This window comes from Sturnira hondurensis, unplaced genomic scaffold (assembly GCF_014824575.4).
Source record: "Sturnira hondurensis isolate 20B ecotype Veracruz unplaced genomic scaffold, ASM1482457v3 Scaffold0002840, whole genome shotgun sequence".
Lineage (NCBI taxonomy): Eukaryota > Metazoa > Chordata > Mammalia > Chiroptera > Phyllostomidae > Sturnira > Sturnira hondurensis.
In genome coordinates, this window is record NW_028075471.1 from 3,951,001 (window position 1) to 3,975,341 (window position 24,341).

Consider the following 24,341-nt stretch of genomic DNA (forward strand, 5'->3'; position numbering starts at 1 on the left):
GACCCAAGGAAGAAAACACCAAGGCACATCATAATTACATTACCCAAGATTAAAGATAAGGAGAGAATCTTAAAAGCAGCAGGAGAAAAGGAGACAGTTACCTACAAAGGAGTTCCCATTAGACTATCAGCTGATTTCTCAAAAGAAACCTTGCAGGCAAGAAGGGGCTGGAAAGAAGTATTCAAACTCATGGAAGGCAAGGACCTATATCCAAGATTACTTTATCCAGCAAAGCTATCATTTAGAATGGAAGGGTAGATAAAGTGCTTCCCAGATAAGGTCAAGTTAAAGAAGTTTACCATCATCAAGCTCTTATTATATGAAATGTTAAAGGGACTTACCTAAGAAAAAGAAGAAGATCAAAAATACAAATTGTGAAATGAGAACAAACAACTATTCAACAACCAAATCTAAAAAACAAAAACAAAATTGAACCAAGCAAACAACTAGAATAGGAACAGATTCACAGAAATAGAGATCACATGGAGGGTTATCAGTGGGGAGGGGAAGGGGGGAAAATGGAGGAAAAATACAGGGAATAAGTAGCATAAATGGTAGGTATGAAATAGACAGGGGTAGGTTAGGAATAGTATGGGAAATGGAGAAGCCAAAGAACTTATAGGTAGGACCCAGGGACATGAAGTAAGGTGGAAGAATAACAGTGGGAGGTGGGGTACAGGATGGAGGGGAAAAAGAGGAGAAGAAAATGGGATGACTATAATAGCATAATCAATACAATATATTAAAAAAAAAGAGAAGGCTGCAATCCAATCAAGAATGATACATCAGGGAGGGCGACAATGCAAAGACTTTTCAAAAAGACAACTTAAGAATGTTACCAAGGTACTTAGTTTTATTTTATATATATATATATAAAATAAATATGTATATCTTGAAGTGAGTGAAGACACTGGTTTTTTTTTTTTACACTTCAGATGTTTTCTTAAATTTGTCCAGTTTAGTCATCCAACTGACAAAGCAAAGCAACCCCGCGCTTAATCCAGTGTTGAGTGGGTTGGTCTGTTTTTAACAACATTGCAATGACAAAGTTAGTAGAATGTCCTGTAGTGGAAAGAGTTCCTTTCCGTTCACTTGTCTTGTAGAGGGGGCAAATGTAGGCATTCGACTTCACAATCTCAGACTTTTTAGCTTGAAAAAAACACAAAAACAAAAGAAACACATTCATTTGGTAAAGGGAAAACAGGCAGTGGTATTAAAAGAACAACTATTTTGTAATAAAGTGGCAAGTATGAAATCTTAGATTATGGTTATAATATTTGAATACTTGTAAGTTGGTGTTTTAAAAAAGTTTTTATACTAAGTAGAGTTATGAAATAAGGAAGTGATTTAATATGGTTCATGATTGTAGGTCTAGAGGACAGGAATTGATTTTAAGGCCCAGTTTACTTACTAGGGAAGAAAACACTGAAGTGGACTTGGGAGAGAAGGAGTATGAGAAGGAGAAGGTAGGGAAGAAGGAATAAAATGCGGCATAGGTAATGGGGGAAATGCAAAAAAAGGAAACAACTGCTTAGAACTCTAAAACAGGAAGCCCTAAATTAGAAGTTGAAGTTACTATTTGCTGTGGTAGTGACCTGTGTATATGTAACCTTACATGGCAATAGAGCAGTGATTTTCAACCTGTATACTGCAAGAATTTTTATAACATGCAATACCTTACTACTTAGTCAGGGGCACTGACCTCTTTTCCTTAGATTGTCATACAATAGCCATTCAGTCTGAATTATTGTAAGAAAAACCACAGCAGATTATTATAAGAAAAACCACACCAATTCCTACTCACAAAAAGAACTTATTTACAACCCTTGAAAAGTTAGGGATGAGATATTAGGAGTCTTTCTAAACTAAGGTCACATTTCTCATAGTTATAAATTGAATTGCATTAAGAATAAAAATTCTTAATGGAATGGGTAGTGATTACGGGTGATTTGTAAATCTTTTTTTTTCACTTGCAATTACTTGGGAATAAAAAATTAGAGGAAAAAAGAAAACAAAAGAATGAATTTCATTTGTTCAGACTTGCAGAAAATGATGATAGCAGGAGGGAAGCAGCAAGTTGCTTTCCCAAGGGAGCAGAAGTGGCCTGCACCTGCACCCCATGTGGCTTTGGGGCACCTGGCTGGCTCCCGGGCCTGGGCATTTTTCATAGCCAAAGAACTCTATTTGTGTCTCTGAGAGGCAAAGAAAGGCACTGGAGAACCAAAATATTGATGGGAAGCTCTGCACTCTGAAAAGTAGAGGGGTAGGGGAGAGGCAGAGAAAATGTTATATCCCAAGGGGTAAGAGCAAGAAAGAGGCAGAGTGATATTCCTAAAATAATGTAAATGCAGCACAAAAGGGGGAACCATATATTTCCAGTGTAAACATTATCTCTACTTATTGTAATTGGACAAAATTCTGATATGTTTGAGCAGAGACTTATTTGGGGGAACAGTTAAAAATATCTATCATTATCCTCCCTAAAACTCTAAGAAATTTTGTTAGAAGTATATTTACTTGGTTTTATCCATATGATAGGCATCAGGTCAAACAGAAGTTTGGGATATGGTTCAGCAAGTAATCCACTGTGAAGAGAAATTGGGAGATATTTATTAGATATAAGATGAAAATTTCTTCTTAGAAATTGCTACTTGGATAGTTACTATAAGAGAGAACCAGAGATAGCAGAAAAAGAAGTGTAAAAGAAAAGAAAGAACAATGACAACAACAAAATCAAACCCAAGGGAGAGGCAATGAAGAATTGAAACAAAAGTATGGAAAGGCTACATGTACAAACAGTGGACAAATGTCAATTCTTGACATTTTTAAAGTACCGCCCATGAGGTAGACACTGAGCTATAACATTTGACCCTCACAATAATCTTGTCCGCATTCCTATTTCACACATAAAGAGTGGAGGCTCAGAGAGGTTGAGCAGTTTTCTAATAGTAACACAGCTCTTAAATGCCAGTGTCAGCATTCAAACATAGATCTGCCTATCCAAAAATGTGGTTTCTTTCTCCTATGCTACATTGTTTGTTTGCTTATCTGTTTGAAAGGAGGGAAGAAAGGAAGAAAAAGATAAATGTATATACAAAGAAAAGTAAGTTCAGAGAAATTTCATCACCCAGTAGAGTGATGAAAAAGAAAAATAATCAAATAAACTATATACATCCAAGTCTTCTCATAGCTAGCCTGTCTTAGAATAAATTATCTCTATAGAACCACTTTCTTGTTCCTTCTTAAGTGATTTTGCATGCCTTGGCTTTTAAGCTTTCCTTGAGAGCAAAGTCTAACCCTGACTTGGGACATAAGGGAAGAGGCTTATTAATGGATGAGTAAGGAGCAGGCTCCAAGGGAAATATTTTCTCCCTTCCTCTCCCACCCCTATATACTGTAAATAGAAATAGCATTGCTTAGTTTCCTAAGTTGGAAATTCAGTATTTATTTTAAATATGTATCTATCATGTCATCAAAATACAAGAAGTTTTCCATTCACCAGTAGAAACAGAAAATCTACTATAACTATAAATTATTTAAAAGTTAGGTGCTCCTAGGTGCTACAAAATGGAAGGCAACCTATAAAACAAAAGAAGGAGGAAAGTGATATCCATTAACTGTTAAGTAAGACCACTGAAATATTAACTAAAAATTATTCAGGACCTAAAAATAGCATTGCTTAGTTTCCTAAGTTGGAAATTCAGTATTTATTTTAAATATGTATCTATCATGTATCATGTATCTTACTCACTCATAACTTGTCCCAATCTGCATAATGATTTATAGCAAGAATTCTGATATTATTAATTACTTGACATATTCCCTAGAAAAGGCATTTTGATTGAGGGGGGAAAAGGCAGCAATCAGCTTCTCTGCCCTAAGATTTAGCTACAATCGAAGAGGTCTTCCAGTGGAAAGGACAGACCTTGTTCTGTCCCAGCGTGCGCCATCAAGATACAGCCCATGGATATAGACGCCATCTTCTGGTGCTGTCTCAGATGTATCAGAAGGAATAACCTGAGGGTAGAGGCACACGCTGGTAATTATCTCCTCCCCAGAAAACTTCAGTGTCATAAAGAAAACATCAGCTAAATCTTCACAACACATTCTGGGAAACTCCACAATCTTATAGCTTCCTAAACTGTAAATGTTTCAGTAAAATGTAAATATAAAAATGTACAAAACAGTTCTTTTTGAAGCATTCTATCGGGTTTTACTGTACTTTACATTAAAGTTTGTTAAAATAGAAGAGCAGCATTAGGTTTTTTAAAAGACAATTTTTATGAGTTTGTTTGAGCCCAAAACTGACAACTTACATACGCCAGGGAGCAAGGTTTCAAATGCTCCTGGGTCATTTGAACTCAATATCGAGATATATAAAAGCTCTATGACAGGTAAAGTAAGGCAAATACTATAGACTTTCATTGTGACACTCAAAGAATGAAAAGTCAAATTGTATAAAATGTGCTATAAAAATATGAACTCTGCATATCCTGCTTGCTTAAATACATGATGATGTAATCATATACTGTGGAGATTAAGGAGTTACTATACCTCAAATTCATATCCTAGTAAATCAATTGGGATGGTATATTTTCTGGCATAATTCTGCATAGCTCCAGTTAAAAAGGCTTGGGTGAAAAAGAAACCAGACAGCCAAAATACACAAGGTGTTCCTGAATTATACCAGTCCTATAAAGGAAAACCAAAACACATTATGTTCATTTGTTCAATTTACACAAGTCTCACCTGACACACAGTCCCTGATTCTGGGTTTCATGTGTGTTGCCCGCAACTTTCCATCACATGGCTCTCTTTCCCAACACCAAACCCATAACCTATCCTGGCCCTCCTACTTCTTTTCCCTTCTAGTTACTCTTCTTGGAAAATTTGAACTCACTTTTAGCATTAACCTGAATAAAACAAAGTTTGAAAGATTCAAGTTTTCTTCAAAAAGCCAAATGTAAATTATTTAGACTTATTGTACGACCTAATCCCACTCAAAAGCACCCATCTTCAGAAATATCACCCATCAGCTAACTATAGCCCTAATGTGTTGATTTCAGTTACTTAACCTTCTTAACCTCCCAGACTCCTTGCCCACTGCCCCATTCCAGTTTAGATGTTTATGGTCTTCTTTCTGCATCTATGTGCACCTCTTCTTGCTTCTTCTCTCTCTGTTCAATACATCTGTAATACTGCTGCCAGAGTACACTTCACCACGCACCGTTTGGTTCAGGTCTAGCACCTTGAATGATTCTTTAATGATCTCCTACTACCCCGCCATATTAGAGAGTACACTTACTTTAGTCTCCTGTTCAAGACACTTCACAATCTGGCCCCAAGTTGTATTTCTAGCTCTCTCCTTTTTAATTCCCTTTCAAGCATCTTACATTCTAACCAGAATGCACTATTTGCAGGCCTCTTCTCTGTACTGAGTGGACATCTGTTGTTTTTTCTGCTTATCTCAAAGTGAAACTACTCTTGTGTCTTCCTGGAGGACTAACAACATTAACTCTCTTACCCCCTCCATACAAGCACTTCTGGTGGTGGTATTACACCTCCTGGAGTGGGCATGTGATTCATGCCTATCCAATCGCACCCCCTGTCACAATGAGTGGTTCCAGAAAGGACATGTGACCCAATCAAAGCCAGAAATGCTGAGACTTTTGAAGGGCCTTTTGGGGAAAAGACTCACTCTCAACTCTTTGAAGCTGTGTGGATGTGAGGCTAGAGCTACTTTTGCTATCTTGCTCCTATCAGACAAAAATCCAACGGAGAATACTTAACTCACAGAGAATGGAGCCAAGGGATGAAGTGTAAGAAGCCAAGAACAGGTAACCATGTTTGCACCCCAGCTCAAATCCTGTCTGGGGCCACTTTTTCACCTGGATTTTCCACTTATAGAAAGGAACAAACTTTGTTCTTGCTTGTGTCAGGATTTTCACAATAGAATCTATCTTTAATTATATAATGCCACAGCTATTTCTCTAAGTCTTCTACCTTTTTTTTGCAGTATCCCAATCCATTCATCGTTTAGACCCAGTTCAAATGCTATCTCATCCAATAAACAAACTCTGCTTTCTGAGCTAAAAGAACTTTCTTCCTTCTTTGAGTTTCCAGAGCATTTCTTATGTTGGTCTTTTATGACATGTCTGTTACCATACTGAAATAGTTTTTTCTTAGATACATAGGCTATCTACCTATAGGCTACTGGCAACTTGTAGGCACCTTGGCAACTTTGTCCAACAATAAGGTACTTTTGACAAAGTAGAGTCTCAATTCACATTTTTTGAACAAACAGATGAATCAATAAAATGAACTCTGTCTCTGAAAGAGCCACACACTATGGGAAGAAGCCAGCTTTGCTTCCTGGGAGGAAGAGAACAAACCACTGCTAGAGATATTAAAACAAGCCACTGCTACAGATATTAGAAGGTATCAGATCAAGAAGTAATAGAGAAAAAGATGGAGTGATAAGGGCAGAAGCCAGGCAGAAGCAGCACCTCACACAAGAAAGCTAGAAGAACCCAAAAGGAAAGGGTTTAGAAAATACCCTTACTTACATCAGGGCTTCATTTAGCCAAGAACGCCATGAGTATCTGGGTCAGCTACTTTTATACAATCTCTGAACTAGCTACGATTAACTGAGTGCTGAGTACACACCAAGCACTGTGCTAAGAGCTTTACAATTACCACCTCAATTAATCCACAAAATAATTCGATGAGTTAGGTATTTTCCTCCCATCTGTAAGATGGGAGGAAAACTGGTTCCAGAAAGATGGGTCCAGAAAGATGAATATCTTGCTCAAATTCACACAGATAATGCTAGATCCTGGATTTAATATGAGATTTCTGCCAATGTGTGAGAAAGCTTTTTTTAAAAAGGCACAGGAAGGAGAAGATAAATAGAGTGAACAATGGAAGAGAAATGAGAAAAGGATAGAAAACTGGCTGACTCATTTGCTTAATCTGTCAACTCTAAGAATGATTAGGAGGTGCAGTCAAAAGTCCAAGAGAAAGAAAGATGATGAGAAAATTGTGTAGCTTCTGTAAGGGTAAGAGGACAATGGGAGAGATCCATTCAGGGGAAGATTTGTATTAGAGGGTAATAAAGAGGCTCAATAATGAGTTACAGTAATCCCTTGCTATATCTCGGTTCACTTATTGCAGCTTCAATGTATCACAGGCTTTAAAACTCACGTATATAGAACTTTTATATGTTGTTAAAATTACATAGGTTTAACAGTGTAGAAAGTGTTTAAGAGCACATGAAGTGTTTATAAGAGTGTGGGAAAGGTTAGTAAGAGAGTGGGAAAGGTTTATAGAAGTATGGGAAGGGTATATAAAGCCTTAAAAATATATAAATAATAAAACAAATGTAACACTGCTATTTTGCGGATCTTCACCTATCACAGGGGTCTCTGGTGAGTAACTCCCGAGATAGGAGAGGGATCCCTGGAGACCTTTCTTACTCATTCAAATGGAATGATTTCAAAGGGACGTCCAAATTTCAGAAAGTAGAGAGTTTGATGTGAATTTATATTAACAACAACAAATTGAATTTGTTCTGGAGACTGTTCCAGCTGGCTCCATGCCAGGACTCCTCTGGGGAATTAAGCCAAAGACTCACCAAACCCTTCAGGAGCAAAGCAGTATATTGAAATGCAAACAGCTCCAATAAAAGTTCCAGAAAAGTTTGGGAAATAATTGGTGTATGAAAAAAAGCAAAATCGTGGCAAGGGAAGGCTGCTTTGCATAAGGGACAGAAAGAGGCCAGTACATATAGGAAGAAGTAAAAAATATGTTATAGATATGGCTAGTAATCACCCAGGTGTATACACACTCACTTATCTAATTAGCAAGGACAAAAATGAACACTAATTACTGAGGAACAGGTACTCATAATCACTATTGATGAGGAAAAATTGAATAATTTTTCTGGAGGATAAATAGATAATGCATAACAAAAGTCCTAAAAATACCCTGGGCTGCTGTGGTTCAGTGGATGGAGTACCAGACTGTGAAGCAAAGGGCCACTGGTTTGATTCCCAGTCAGGGCACATGCCTGGGTTGCAGGCCAGGTCCCCAGTGGGGGACACTTGAGAGGCAACCACACACTGATGTTTCTCTCCCTTTCTTTCTCTCTCCCTCCCCCTCTGTAAAAATAAATAAATTTTTTTTAAAAAGCCCTAAAAATATACAAATGAATCAATTAAAGCATAAGACACCACCAACCAAGAGGGGTTTTTCTAGGAACACAATGATGGTTTTACATTTGGAAATGTAGTGATATAATTCAATGCAATAATGACCTACAGGAGATAAAAAATGACATCACTAGCAATACATGCAGAGAAGGCATTTGATAAAAATTCAACAATTTCTGATTTTACAAAAGAGTAGTCCAATTTACTGAATACTTACCACATACCATAGACTTACCCTATGAAATAAAAGAGTCCATTTTATAAATAAAGAAATTGAGGCTAGTAAGTGGTGAATCTTCTACAGTGTAATCACTTAAACCTTAAAAATTCTATAATGTTTCTTTTGTTAAATGTATAATCTGTACAAAACCTACTATAAATTAAAATTTTAAAAGTAAGTGCAAAATAAAAGTGGCCTGGAAAATTTATAGAAGAATATACAAATGGCAAGCACACATACCAAAAGAAGTACAAGCTCACTAATAAATAATCTAAGAAACTTAAATTGAAACAATAAGAAAAGGTTGACCACAAAAAAAGAGAGACGTATGAGAAAGCATGTCCCTCCACATGCACTGGATATTTTATGATAAATTGGTACAGTGAAATAAATAAGCCTTTATGTAATAAAACGGCAACTGAATACTGAAAGGTCATTACCTATGTGAGTTTCCAAAAAGTATTTCTGGGTCTCTCTCCACCCCCATCCCTACATAGATACCAACCACTGAGGCAAGCTGAGGAGTGAGGATGGAAAAATAGTGGCTTGCCCTGTGCTTGCTTTCCTGCTCTGAACATCCTCATGTGTGTGTCCGGGGTGAGTGAGCTTGATGGGTAGGAATGGGGAACAGGATTTCAAAGCACTCATCTTTTCCCTAGTTTTATGAGATAAGAGCTGAGAAGCAACTGATTTTTAAGACAATAGCCTATCATTGATAAATCCAAGCCTCAGGCTCTTTTTGTGATTTATCACCGGTATTAAAATCATAAGACCATGTTTGAACCATGAACACAGAATCTTCAAAAATATAAATGTCACATATTACTTGGGTTTGAGTAAAGCAAAATTTTAATTCTCAATACTTTGAATGTGTGCAATTTGCAATATTCTAAAATTTTGATTAGATTATCAGGAAATGACTAAATCACATTCCATTAAATTCAGAGACCTCAGGTGACCATAGCCAATTTCTAATGTCTCCCATTATATATATAGTCTTACCTGTAGAAAGCTCAACCGGGCTAGAAAATCTGTGATGTAACTTCCTAAGGGCTTAAGACTTGGGTATGATCGTTTGGCCCATATTTCTGGAACTTTTCCAACAAGCAAACTGCCAGAGAGTGCCTCCAATGCAGAATCCATTACAACCACACCCTTAATAGCTTTTTCAAGATCCCGTAGAGTATTACGTATAGTTTTAATTAAACTGCAAGAAAAGAAATTATGTCATCAACATATACATGAAGTAAATCTCATCATGGAGCCTTTTCAGAAGAAACAGTAGGAATCTCACTCACCTTAATGAGGTTATTTCCCAAAGTATAGTCACCTGCACTCAGTAATGTAAGGTAATTTTAGGTTATACTTAAATGAACATTTTTCATTTTAATAATAAGCACTTTTAAAGCATTCTGAATATTTTATTTTGTAATCTCTGTTATTTTCTAAGCATATAGGCATATTTTTACTTTTAAATAAAAAGAGATTATAGTACATGCACTGTTTTGTAATGTACAATTTTCACTCAATGATGTGTGATGACCATCTTTCATAGCAATAAATATAAATCTACAACACAAATTTTACTAGCTGTTGATTGGGACTATATGGTTGTATTTTAATTTACTGAAATCCCTTATTCCTTAAAATATTAATTTTTATTACACAATTAATGTTTGTTTATTGGAGGAAATTTTGAAGTTAAAAAGCCACAATGTAACAAGTACAAATGAACCATAATCTCATCAGCCATGGTTAATCCATTTAATATTTTAGTTTACAACTTTTCTCACTTTTTCCTAAAAATGTATTTTTTAAAGGGGGAAAACTGAGACAACTGTAATAGCCTAAACAATAAATTTTTAAAAAAACTTAAAAATAAAAAAGATATATTTTATTTGCTCAAAAATTAAGTAGAGAAATAGAAGATACTTTTTAAAGATCCAAATTGCATTTCCAGAGATGAAAAATACAGTGTCTGAAGTGAAAACATCACTAGATAAGATTAAAATCAGATTTTACATTGCAAAAGAAAAGATTAATGAACCTGAAGATATAGCACTAGAAACTATCCAAAATGAACAGAAGAAGAAAAAAAAAAGCACAAGAAAAACTGTTCAAAGTCTTAATGAAAAAATAAAAATAAAAGTGGATTTTTGGTATGTACTATTTTACTCAACAACACTGATGGACATATTTGTATAACACCATTATTGATGGCTGCATAGAATTTCATTGTACAAAAATAATTGATTTCACATAACCAACAACTGACCATTAGTTGACATTTAGACTTCTTATTTGGCCATTCAAAACATACTACCATAAACAGCCTTGTAGCTAATTATTTTTTTCAGGTCAAAATTATATCAAAAGAATGGGTGATCAAAAGTTATGCAAAATGGACATGATAACATTTTTAAATATAGTAAATAATACAGCTAGCTTTCTAGGTGTTATTGTTTAGGACCAGGGTAATTTAAACAAAGAATGATTTATGGAAAAATATTATGTAAATAATGTTACAGGTGACTTTAAAATGTGGAAAAAGTTGTACAAGTGTTATGCAATGGCTGAAAGTGAGGAAACACTGCCTCAAAGCATAAAGTACATATTCCTTTATGCACTTCCAAATACTTTGGTTCCCACTTAGGCCTAAACTGCTAAGAACACCATAAATATACCTGTTGTGAGGGTTTTAGTCTAGAGACCTAAGCAACTGAAGGATAATACGTTATTTTAGATATATGTATGTGTGCATATAGACACACATATGTTCACACATGTTCACACACATGTGTACACATGCATGCACATACACATATATGTTCATATGCTCTTATGAAATACTGAAGGCATTATAGTTTTTTAATATAGTTTTTTAATGTGTTTTAAAACAAGTCTAGAAACCCAGATAAACTTGGAAACACTTTAGAAATTCATGACCAAAACAGTCTCCATTCTTTAAGTCAGTAGTGAATTGTAGGAAATTCAATTAAAATATATCAAAGCAAATAATTTGTCTGCTATCATGAAGTATCTAATCAACTTAGGTTGTACTCAGAAAGAAAAGGGAAGTATGTAAGTGTCAAATGGGAGAAAATTGTCAAAAGATATGACTACACACAGTCCTAATTAATGCTCATTTCATCTTTAGTTCCTGAAAAGAATAGCAATGGACTAGTGAAAAATTCTGATTAGTGAATATTTTTAACCAGATCTTTTTTCATCATCATTGTTACATTATAAAAGATATTCTCACTTCTGGGGCAAAAGGTTATGCAATTAAATTATAAATTTAAAAAGGGGCAGAATTCTAAAGAAATGATGGGTTTTGATAAACTTTTCTTAAAATTTTAAGTCAACACCAATGTGTCTTTTTATCAACGTTGGTTGGTCACCTTCTGAATCACTGAGGATATAGATTCTTACTTGTTAAATCTTTCCATTTCTTGTACTAACACAGTATTCATGCTCTCTTCATATCTCACAGGATACTTCTGTAGGGCTGATTCAATGTCAAAATCATTTGGTAGCTAAAAAAATAGATTTGTAAGGTCACTTATTACTCTCAAAATGGATAATTAGTTTCATTTAGCTATAATATCACTGATAGCTAACACGAAGAAATTACTAAATGTTAAGTATTCTGCTAACTGCTTTTCATACATTATCTCATTTAATCCTTAGTATTCCCTCTTATGTGGCCATTATTATCTCCATTTACAGATGAGGACATTTAAATAGAGAGAGGATAGGTAACTGCCCAAGGTCACACAGCCAAAAAGTGATACATTTAAATCCACAGGTCTCTAACTCCAAGGTCTTCAATACCCTGTGCTGCAGGGTATAGCACTTCACAGTAGATAAACATTTCTGAAAAGTTGTATAATTTCTTTTTGTAAATGGAATCTTATTTTGTATTGATAAAACTGATGTACCATTTCATAACTGTTTTACATTGATTTCCAACCAATTATCAACTGGCTTTAATTAATTTAGCTTATACCAATATCAAATAATTAATATGCAAATGTAGCAGGATTCCATGGTGCAGGGAGAGAGAAAGCGGCCAAGTGTCTGATTTCTATGAGGCACCTCAGGAATGCCTGAGAAGTGATGAAAGGGACCTTGGAACTGATGATTAAGCCACATGAGGCTGGAATTCACATTCTTTAAGGGACAAAGAAGTTTCCTAATCAGGGAATTCCCAAACTAAAAAAGTTGAGCTACCCAGAGTGTCTCCAGGTGATGGCCCTTGGGTGGTGTAAAAGAATTTTTCTAGGTAACACTAGGTGGTGTCATTCAAGGACTCTTTGGCTTAGCATACCCCTCTACCCCAAACAAGTTACAGATTCCACTGCCAGGTAACTTCCTGTTGGGGATTTTGTAGATGCCACCATTCAGCAAGGATAAGAACATTTTCCCACAGAGATAAACCACAGAACCGGTAAGGGGTCACGATGAGAAGAGGCAAACAACAGAAATGTTCCAGGAGTAAGGGTAGAAGAGACTAGTTTGCTCACTAGGGGTCATAGGCACTGATTCTCCCCTCTCTTTGCCAGTGGCCACAGCCAGGCATGTAATGAGTAGGCGCTTAAGGAGTGGTATCAAGAAAGGCTACCAACTGTGAGAGTTGAGGAGAGGTGCTGTTCATGGGCTTTCAAGGCAGATGGGTCAGGTTCTGCTATGTCAGAGTGCCTAACAGTGAAATACACTGAAATATGGGGATCATTACACTATTTTCTCTGAAGGGAAATTGTGAAGATCTGTGCTTGGGACTATCATCTTTTTTAAAGTTACATTAATTTCTTTATTGAATTTAACATAGAAAAAAAGGTGAGAATAGGGAGTATTATTTCACATTAGCTAGTAGGGCTAAGTACTTTGGGCTGTATTATGAAATTAAAAAAGAGCTCTAACAGCTAATTTAGTGTTGATGTTATCTACCTTTGCCTCCACTTTCTAAGGTATAGCTTTAAAATTATTTCCTCCTGATCCAGTAAGTTCAGACCATTTCCTCCATTATTAAAAAGGTCTTTGCCTAGAAATGATAATAAGTTATATAAGTTCATTAGTTTACCCACAAATAAAGTTACTAAGAACATACCATGTGCCCAGCATTATGCAAAGTACTTTATATCTATCTATCTATCTATCTATCTATCTATCTAACAGCTGAAGTCAATTCATTACAAAGGTTGACTTAAAATTCCAAGTAACAAAAAGCAAAGGCCTGCAACCAAGACTACTTTATCCAGCAAGGCTCTCAATTAAAATGGAAAGTGAAATAAGGAGCTTCCAGGACAAAAGAAGTCTAAAAGAACACACCTCCACCAAGCCAGCACTATGTGATATGCTAAACGGACTGCTTTAAGAAGAGGAAAAAACACAGTGAGAGAGAGAGGAACACAGGTACAAAGGGAGTACCTATCAATAATAATCTTAAATGTAAATGGATTAAGTGTTGCAATCAAAAGACATAAGGTAGCTGAATGGATAAGAAAGCATGACCCACACATATGCTGCCTACAAGAGACCTACCTCAGAACAAAAGACCTACAGAGACTGAAAGTAAAGGGCTGGAAAAAAAATATTCCAAGCAAATGGTCAGGGAAAAAAAAGGCTGGGGTAGCAATACTTGTATCACACCGAATAGACTTCGAAACCAACAATAGAAAAAGAGACACAGAAAGACACTTCATATACTCAAGGGAAGAATCCATCAAGAAGACATAAATGCTATAAACATATATGCACACAACATAGGAGCACCCAAATATATAAGGAAAATCTTGGAGGACTTCAAGAAAGATACAGACAGCAACACACTTATAGTAGGAGACTTTAACACTGCACTGTGAACAATAGATAGATCTTCCAAACAAAATATCAACAACAATATTGCCTCTCTGATTAAGTCAGCACACAACTGTGTCCAAAGCCTTTATGTTGTGGCTGGTTAGAGTAATTCTAAGTTGGTGAATTGCCAACTCATGTTCCATGGATATCTTTCCACTATCTTTAAAAGTCATGCCTGAATATGGGCAGAGGACCTGAACAGACGTCTCTCCCAAGAAGACATACAAATGGCAAACAGATATATGAAACAATAGCTATTGTATCATAGCTATTGGGGAGATGAAGCAAAACTACCATGAGATACCACCTCACCCTGTTGGAATGGCTATTATCAACAAGACAAGTGATAACCAGTGTTGGAGAGGTTGTGGAGAAAAGGGAACACCCATTCACTGAGAGTTGGAATGTAGGTACAGCCACTACAGAAAAGTCTGGTGGCTCCTCAAAAATTAAGAATACAGTTACCATATGACCTGGTGATCTCTCTCCTGGGTAATTAACTGACAAACTCAAAAACATGTATTTGCAAAGATATATGCACCCCTATGCACATTGCAGTATTATTTGTGGTGGCCAAGACATGGAGACAACCAAAATGTCCTTCAATGGAGGACTGGATAAAGAAGATGTGGTACATATATACAATGGAACACTAGTCAGTCATAAGAAAGATGAAATACTGCCATTTGTGACAACATAGATGGACATTGAGAGTATCATGCTAAATCAGTCAGAAAAAAACAAAGAACCATATGATTTCACTCGTATGTGGGATATAAAACTGAAACTTGTGGGCACAGACAACAATGTGGTGGTTCCCAGAGGGAAGGGGATGAAGGAAGTGTGGGGTGAAGGGGGCCCTAATATATAGTGACAGAAGATGGTTTGACCATAGGTGGTGGGCATACAATGTACACTTGAAACCTATATGATCCTATTAACCAATGTCACCCCAATAAATTTAATTTTTAAAAGAGCCTTGGCTGGGTACCGCTTCTTGCCTGACTTGTTTCTCAGTGAGAATGCACAGAGGTGAGGCAGGAGCAGGAGCAGGAGCAGGAGCAGGCTGATGGAGCTCCGCTGCAGCTGCCACGGGTCTTCCACGAGAGCTACGCGCAGTACTTTAAACTCACGATCTCTTTAATGTTCACAAGAACTTATCACCACTGTGTAGCTCTGGACACTAATGTTCGGAAAGGTAAAATATCTCCCTCAAGGTCACAGTGCTCCTAAATAAAGTTTTCAGATTGCCATTTCAGTACCATTTTGATTTAAATTGATAAGCAACATATTTTAGAACATCAAAATGGTATTTTAAACTTTACCTTTTTGAGAATATCTTCAGTGATTTCGAGCAGAACCTGGTCAGTGCTGCCTGAGGATCCTGTCTGCTTGGAGCCTCCCTGGGTGAGGAGCAGGGACTCGAAGAGGACTTTCGTTTGTTGGAGGTCTTTGGAGATATCAACATTCTCATGTAATCCAAATACCTCCGGGTGTTGAGTAAACGGAAGTTTCTACCAAGATAAATTAAGCAAGCATCACATTTCCACTGGACACGTTAATTCATAAGGCACACGTGTACAAACCAAACCGGGTTAAAAGTCAACTAAACGAACAGCAAAGGAATCAAAATTTTCTGATTTTCAACAATTATTAGAAACAAAAGATACTAAAAATTAATTAAAATCATAAAACTTATTTAACCCGATACATTTCTAGGGAATATTTTACTACTTGCTATTTAGAAAACTTACACTTATATCTAACCCTGTTTTCAGTGGTATTAGTTACCTTAATAAATTCAATGTAATCGTTATAGGTGCCTTTGGGAGGTGCAAAATAGTTTCCACTGGGAGAAAACTTGTAATGAGGGTTTTCAATGATGTGTGCATTGTAAAAGTCAGCCAGCATGGTTAAGAGGAGACGTCTGTCCCAATCATCTGTCACTCTTCCTCCATAGTTACACTCCCCAGTCAGGTAAGAGATAGCTTCAAATGGAATTGTGTCATATTCATTTATAAATAACTGAAACAAATGAAACACAAAATGAGAAAAACAGTCTTTCACTTTAGTTCCATTGTAAGGTGGCATTAAATATCTGTCAATCAATAACCTCTGAATACACACAGAAGTGGGATTGAAAGAATTATCTTCATGGGTTATCTGTGGGTAAACTTTAGAGGGCCTCATGTCATAAAAGCCCTCGTTATAGCAAAAAAAGCAGGAAAGTATTAATATTCTGTGTTGGTCTAGCTGGGCAAGTTCACTTCCTAGCTTTTGGTTTTCTTAAAAATATGGACAATATCAACCTTCCAGGATTGCTGTGAGAATTAGAATTGATATAAGTAATGTGCCTAGGTCAAAGTCTGAGTTAGTAGGAATTTACAGTGGATTTATTTATTTATTTATTTATTTATTTGGAGGGGCCTGCTGACCACCCAAATGCCTCACATTGTCAGTCCCAACCTCTGTTACAGCTAAGGCCTAGGCCTGTGCCCTGGGCTTGGATCCCCAGATGCATCCATCCTAGAATGAACTACGGTTTGTAAAGCAACAAAGTAGAAACAGCAAAAAATATTTTTTGATGACATCGGAAAGATGACCAGAGTGTGTATGGTAGGTATGTGAGCTGCAATGTCTAATATTCAACAAAGCGCTGCTCCTACCAGACGAGGTATGATTCTGGATATGGCTCTGGATACCTTGGTTCTCCAGGCTTCTTGGTGATTCTGTGAACTACCCAATATTTGTTCGATAAATTCCTTTTATATTTAAAGTAGACAGCCTGTTTCTGTTGACTGATGAGCTGAATTGTAGATTTGACAGAGTGGAGGAGGAGAATAGTGGTTAGTGAAGACCTATATAAAGCCAACATCGAAGGTTCTGCAGAAAGACAGAACCAGGGTCCTTGGTGACAACACTATTGCCAAATCACCAACTCCAGAGCCTATCCTTCCTGTGTACTTTTTATAATTTGAAATAAGTTTTATTATTATTTAATCCAGTTTGAATCAGGTTTTCTATTATTTGTAGCAGAAAAAATCCAGATGAAGCTGGTGCTTCATTAAACCATAGTTATAATTACCATTACTATCTACCCATCTATTAGTGATGTTGGGAGAACTGAATAAGTTATTCTAAGTAAAGGGTGTGATACACAGTTATCCTCCATTAGGGTTAGTTCCTGTCTAATTTTACCTGTAACTGTTGAATACTGATACGTAAGTCTGATTCATTAAATCCATATGGAATATTCCAACCAAGAGGACCAAATTTCTTTCTCTCTTGCACAAGTGCGTGAAAAAAACAAACTCCAAACAGCAACTTCTCCCATGCCTTTAATATAAAAATTATACAACAAGAAAAAAGTTCTGATCAGATTTTTAAGTTAAATGAATGATCTTTTTTTTAATGATCTTTTTTATTGCAACATTCTGTGATCACATATCTCTAAAAACTTCTACTTAAAAAAGACATGCTAAAAAAATAAACATTTAAGTGCTCTTAAAAAAATATGCTAACTAAAATAATGTTTACTATAAAAGTATTAATTTTATGACTTACAACTTCCAAAGCTAGACAAACTGCAATAATAATAAGTGTTATTAAAATGTAACAATTCTACCACTTACCAGAGTATTGGCTAATAATACTTTGGTATTGTTCACAGATATTTATGACTTCAATACTTAAATGGTACCAAATAGACTCACTGGCATATGCTTGAGATTAAAAGTGCAGGAGAATAATTAATTATTATGATACAAATAAATGCCAAAGTATAGTTTCTGATTTTGTGACTTTCCATTTGGAGATTTTTTAAAAATTATTTATTTGTTTTTAGAGAAAGGGGAAGAGAAGGAGAAAAACACTCATGTGACAGAGAAACACTGATATGCTACCTCTTGCATACACTCTGACTGGGGACTGAACCCACAACCCAGGCATGTGCCCTGACCAGGAATCAAACGAGCTACCTTTCGCTTTGTGGGATGATGACCAAGTAACTGAGCTACACCGATCATGGCTGGAGATCAATTTTGAAACTACTGTTTAATTACTCTGTCCATGAAATCTTCATGTGTGTGACATGCATGTCACATGGGCCTCTCACTAAGAATGTGTCAGTGCTCTGGAGGATGGCCACCCATCCCTTTGAGGTCCCCCCAGATAAATTTTAAGTATGCTATGTAGCATGTATTTTAAGTTAGGCTATCTCAAACAACTCCAAATGCAGTAAAAATCCATCCAGTTATTTTAATGGGACTCAGTAGCAGAAAGTATTCCTATACTATTAAAATGAAAGTATACCATGGCTTAACTGAATAGCTGTATCTTTGAAATACTGTAAATAAATCAAAGCATATTTCACATATACTGGATGAATAGTGTGGTGATACATTTAATAGGGGAAAAATATTTGTCAATAAGAGCCAAAAAACATATGATAAGAAAACAAGACTCATATATACACTGTCTACAAGAGACCCATCTCTGATCAAAAGATACACACAGATTAAAAGTAAAGGGATAGAAAAAAGATATATCATGCAAATGGAAAGGAAATAAAAGCTGGGGTCATAGTACTTATATACAACAAAATAGACTTTAAGACAGAGGCTATAGTAAGAGACAAAGAAGGACACTACATAATGATAAAGGGAACAATCCGACAAGAGGATCTAACCCTAATAAACATTTATTCACCCAATGTAGGAGCACATAAATATGTAAATCAAATCTTGATGGACATAAAGGGAGAGAATGACAGAAATACAGTCATAGTCGGGGACTTTAACACTCCATTGACTTCAATGGGTAGATCTTTCAGACATGAACAAGGAGACAGCAGCCTTAAATGACACACTAGATCAAATGGATTTAATTGATATTTTCAGAGCATTTCACTCCAAAGCAACAGAAAATACACAGTTTTCCAGTGTATATCAAATGTTTTCTAGGTAGACCACATGATAGGACACAAGTAAGTCTCAATAAATTTAAGAAGATTGAAATCATATCAAACATCTTCTCTGACTACAATGCTATGAAACTAGAAATCAATCACAAGAAGAATGCTGAAAAACACACAGAGACATGGAAGCTAAATAACATTAAAGAATGAATGAGTCAAAACAATGACATCAAGAAAGAAATCAAAACATACCTTGAAACAAATGAAAATGAGGACACAACAATCCAAAATCTGTGGGACACTGATAGAGCAATACTAAGAGGGAAATTCCTTGCATTATAGGTCTATCTCAAAAAAACAAGACAAAGCTCAATAAACAATCTAACATTACACTTAAAGGAACTTGAAAAATAACAAACAAAGCTCAAAATGAGTAGAAGGAAGGAAATAATAAAGATCAGAGCAGAAATTAACAAAATATGTTGGGGACCACTCTGTGTGGTTCCCGAGACTGTAGCCCCCCAACCCCCCTGGCAAGCCCTGAAAGGGGTTAGTAAATCTCCCTGGAAAACCAGGTAAAAACGCAGGTGGCAGACACAACCCAACTCGAACACCAAGGGTTCCTGTGGGAATGAGGCCTGGTAAATACATTGTATCCTTTGAAGCTTCCTCTGCTCTGTTTTGCATAGCACTGGTGTTATAAACCAGATGTTTAAGTTCAAGGCATAAGGAGTAAACTCCTTAGCTCATGACATATGTCTTAAAGACCCTTTGGCATAACTAAGAGACCCTGACCTATGACAGATCTCTGTGTTCCTTCAGTTGTTATCTATAGATAATACTTGTTTTTGTATGACTATAGCCTTTTTGACATCGATTGATAAGCTATCCATGTATGTTGTATACACATACACATACCATTCCCAACAAAACCACTTGGGAGAAGGGCTCGGGGTGTTCTCCACTAGAGAGAATCGCCACACCCACCCACTGGGACAGCAAGATTGTAACCAGGATGACTTATTTCTCATCTGTGGTGGACAGGAGGATTCTGTGGGCCAGAGTTCCTCCCATGGCCCAAAGTGAGTAGAAGGAAGGAAATAATAAAGATCAGAGCAGAAATAAACAAAATAGTCAAAAAGAAAGCATACAAAAGATCAATGAATCCAAGAGTTGGTTCTTTGAAAGATAAATGAGATTGACAAAGCTTTAATCAGACTCATCAAAAAAAAAAAAGAGAGAGAGGATCTAAATTAATAGTACCATAAATGAAAGAGGAAAAATAACAACTGACACAAAATATACAAAGGGTTGTAAGAAAATATTATGAACAACTATATGCCAACAAACAGGACAACTTGGATGAAATGGATAAATTCTTAGAAGTATACAATATTCCAAAACTAAATCAAGAAGAATCAGAGAATCTGAGTAGATAGATTACACCTAGTTAAACTGAAGCAGTAACCAAAACAAACAAACAAAGACCAACTGAAACCCAACAAACAAAAGCCCTGGACCAGAAGGCTTCACTGGCGAATTTTACCAAACACTCCAAGAAGACCTAACACCTCTCCTTCTCAAATTATGTTTCTTCTTAAAACTCAAGAAGATGGAAGTCTCCTAAACTCATTTTACAAGGCTAGCATTATCCTAATTCCAAAACTAGATAAAGACACTACAAAGAAAGAAAATTATAGGCCAATATCCCTGATGAACATAGATGCTAAAATCCTTAACAACACATCAGCAAATGGAATACAATAATGCATCAAAAAGATCACACACCATCATCAAGTGGGATTTTATTCCAGGGATGCAAGGTTGGTCCAATATTTGCAAGTCAACATATATGATTCACCACATAAAGAAAATGAAGGATAGAAACCACATGATCATATCAACAGATGCAGAAAAAGCATTTATAAAATCCAGCACTCATTTATGATTAAAACTCTCAGCAAAGTGGGATTAGAGGCAATATACCTAAACATAATAAAGGCTATATATGCCAACTCACTGCCAACATCATACTCAATGGGCAAAGACTACAAATGTTCCCCTTAATATTGGGAACAAGATGGGATTATCCACTTTCACCTCTCTTATCCAACATAGTACTGGAAGTCCTAGCCACAGCAATCAGACAAGATAAAGAAATAAAAGGCATCCAAAATGGAAAGGAAGAAGTAAAACTGTCTTTATTTGCAGATGACATCATACTGTACATAGAGAAGCCCAAAGATTCCACCAAGAAATTACTGGAACTGATAAGTGAATTCAGCAAAGTAGCAGGATACAAAAGTTAATATACAGAAATCAGTTGCATTTTTACATGCCAATAACAAACTAATAGAAAGGGAAATTAAGAAAACAATCACATTCATAATTGCTTCAGAAAAGAATAAAATACCTAGGAATATACCTAGCCAAGGATATAAAAGACCTGTACATGGAAATTAAGACACTGTATAATGAAACTGAAGAAGATACAAATAAGTGGAAGCATATACTATGTTCATAGATAGGAAGAATTAAAGTAATTAAAATGTCCATGCTACTCAAAGCAATCTATTGATTCAATATAATTCCTAAAAAGAGTTCAATGAGGTATTTCACAGAACTAGAACAAATATTTCAAAAATTTATATAAAACCATAAAAGTCCCACATAGCAACAGCAATCCTGAGAAAGAACACAGTTGGAATAATCATTCTACCTAATATCAAACTATATGGTAAGCCCACAGTAATCAAAACAGCATTGTAGTAGCATAAAAACAGACACATAGATCAATGGAATAGAGAGCCCAGAAACAAACCTCCAGCTTTATAGACAGTTAATATATGATAGAGGAAGCAAGCACATACAATGAGACAAATACAGTCTATTCAACAAACTGGGTTGAGAAAACTGGACAGATACATGCAAAATGATGAGACTAGAGTCCTGGCTGGTATAGCTCAGTGGATTGAGCACAAGTCTGTGAACCAAAGGGTTGCTGGTCCAATTCCCAGACAGGGTACATGCCTGGGTTGTGGGCCAGATCCCCACTAGGGGGCACATGAGACACAACCACATATTGATGTTTCTCTCCCTCTCTTCTTTCCTTCTCCTCTCTCTAAAAATAAATAAATAATTTTTTTTAGAAAAATATGAAACTAGATCACCATCTTACACCATGAACAATAAATTCAAAATGGACCACAGACTTATTGTTAAACCAAAATCATAAAAATCCTAGAAGAAAACATAGGCAGTAAAATCTTAGACATTGTTCGTAGCAATATTTTATCAGCAAGGGAAACAAAAGAAAAAATAAACAAATGGAACTACATTGAACTGAAAAGTTTTTGCACAGCAAAGGGAATCATCAACAAAATAAAAAGACAACCCACAGGATGGGAGAACATATTTGCCTATACATCTGATAAGGAGTTCATATCCAAAATTTACAAAGAACTTACAAAATTCCACACAAACAGTTAATCCAATCAAAAATAGGCAAAGGACCTGAACAGACACTTCTCCAAAGAAGACATACAGATGACCAATAGACATATGCAAAGATGTTCAACATCACTAGTCATCAGATAAATGCAAATTAAAACCACAAGGAGATATCACTTTACACTGGTCAGAATGGCTACCATCAACAAACAACAGGTGCTGGCAAGGATGTGGGGAAAGGGAAACCTTTTTGCACTGTTGGTGGGAATGGAGATTTGTGTAGCTACTGTGGGAAGTAGTATGGAGATACCTCAAAAAATTAAATATAGATCTGCCTTTTGACCCAGCAATCCCATCTCTGGGGTTATATCCAAAGAAACCCAAAACACTAATTCAAAAGAACATAAACATCCTTGTGTTCATTGCAGCATTATTTACAATCTCCAAGTTATGGAAGCAGCCCAAGTGTCCATCAGTAGATGAGCGGATGAAACAAGTATGGGACATTTACACAATGGAATACTACTAGGCCGAAAAAAAGAAAAATTTTACCTTTTGAGACAGCATGGAGAATATTATGCTAAGTGAAATAAACCAGTCAGAGAAAGGCAAATACCATATGATTTCACTCATATATAGAATGAATAAACTGAACTAATAAGCAAAATAGAGACAAATGGGCTTTGTCTCTATTTCAAAGACACTGATGGGCTTTGGTTTACAAACTAAGATACATTCATTTATTCAACAAACATTTATTTGATTGTCTACTACTTGGGAAAAAGAACACATTTTATTTCCTATTAGGAATAAAATGATTGACAAGATAGGTATAATTTCTGCCTTCTCAGGAAATGCCTGAAGTTTAACATTATTAAATAAAATACTTGTATTTCCATATTTTATCATTATATAAACATATTTTAAAAGTTTCAGAGGCTGAATATTACCAGCTCCTTTCCTGGGCATCCATTAAAAAACTGAAGATCAGAAACTGGATCAGTGAGATATGATTGGAGGAGATTTAGCCGAAGACCCGTGGGAGGTTCATTAGTCATTTTTACTCCGTTCTGTAGAATTGTCACTGGGAACTAAGACAAAATAAACAGAGAGCATTACTCAAGATAACCAACTGGAGTCCTAAAAATGCATACACCAGTGGGTTAAAAACAAGCATGACAGAGGACTGTAGAAATGTTCTTAAAACCTCTTAAAGTGAAGCATTTAAAGCTTTATTCGATATATAATGTGAGAGATAATTACGTAAGTGTGTGGAACTCCATAGGAAATAAACATACTTTTGGAGTTGGATAACTTGTGAGCCAAAGCCTAAAGGATGAGTTACAGACTTCAGGGGTAAAGTCTTCACATATTTTTTCCAACATGGGCATCCAGGAGACAGCAAGGTGACAATTCTGTAGGCAAACCCAAGTTCCTTCTTCTATTGCTGCTTTAATCATTTTTGTTGCAATTGGTCCTTGTCCCTGTCCCAGTGAAATAGCTTGAAATTTATTTCCAGACATAGCTTTATCATTTGCAAATTTCAGCAGGCCTAAGAGGGCACAAAATAAATGGTTTCACTACTTACTCTAAAATTATAAAATATGCCTTATGTTTCAGTAATAGATATTTAATTGGAAAATTCTAGTGACCTTTTCTTATAACTACCAGATATACTGATTTT

At 36.0% G+C, this 24,341-nt stretch overlaps 1 protein-coding gene across 1 annotated transcript in view; it reads right to left on the reverse strand.

The window, feature by feature from the left end:
• Nucleotides 1-912: 912 nt before the first annotated feature.
• DNAH12 (dynein axonemal heavy chain 12) overlaps nucleotides 913-24,341 on the reverse strand; it is a 234,256-nt gene continuing 210,827 nt past the window's right edge. Inside the window, exons 64-74 of the mRNA XM_037040727.1 lie at nucleotides 23,956-24,209; nucleotides 23,608-23,748; nucleotides 17,491-17,628; nucleotides 16,084-16,317; nucleotides 15,618-15,806; nucleotides 11,863-11,966; nucleotides 9,433-9,637; nucleotides 4,555-4,692; nucleotides 3,926-4,017; nucleotides 2,518-2,585; nucleotides 913-1,149 (exon numbers count right to left, since the gene is read on the reverse strand). Of these exons, the coding sequence (XP_036896622.1) occupies nucleotides 959-1,149; nucleotides 2,518-2,585; nucleotides 3,926-4,017; nucleotides 4,555-4,692; nucleotides 9,433-9,637; nucleotides 11,863-11,966; nucleotides 15,618-15,806; nucleotides 16,084-16,317; nucleotides 17,491-17,628; nucleotides 23,608-23,748; nucleotides 23,956-24,209 (1,754 nt within the window). The 3' untranslated portion in view covers nucleotides 913-958. The remainder of the gene's footprint in view (nucleotides 1,150-2,517; nucleotides 2,586-3,925; nucleotides 4,018-4,554; nucleotides 4,693-9,432; nucleotides 9,638-11,862; nucleotides 11,967-15,617; nucleotides 15,807-16,083; nucleotides 16,318-17,490; nucleotides 17,629-23,607; nucleotides 23,749-23,955; nucleotides 24,210-24,341) is intronic.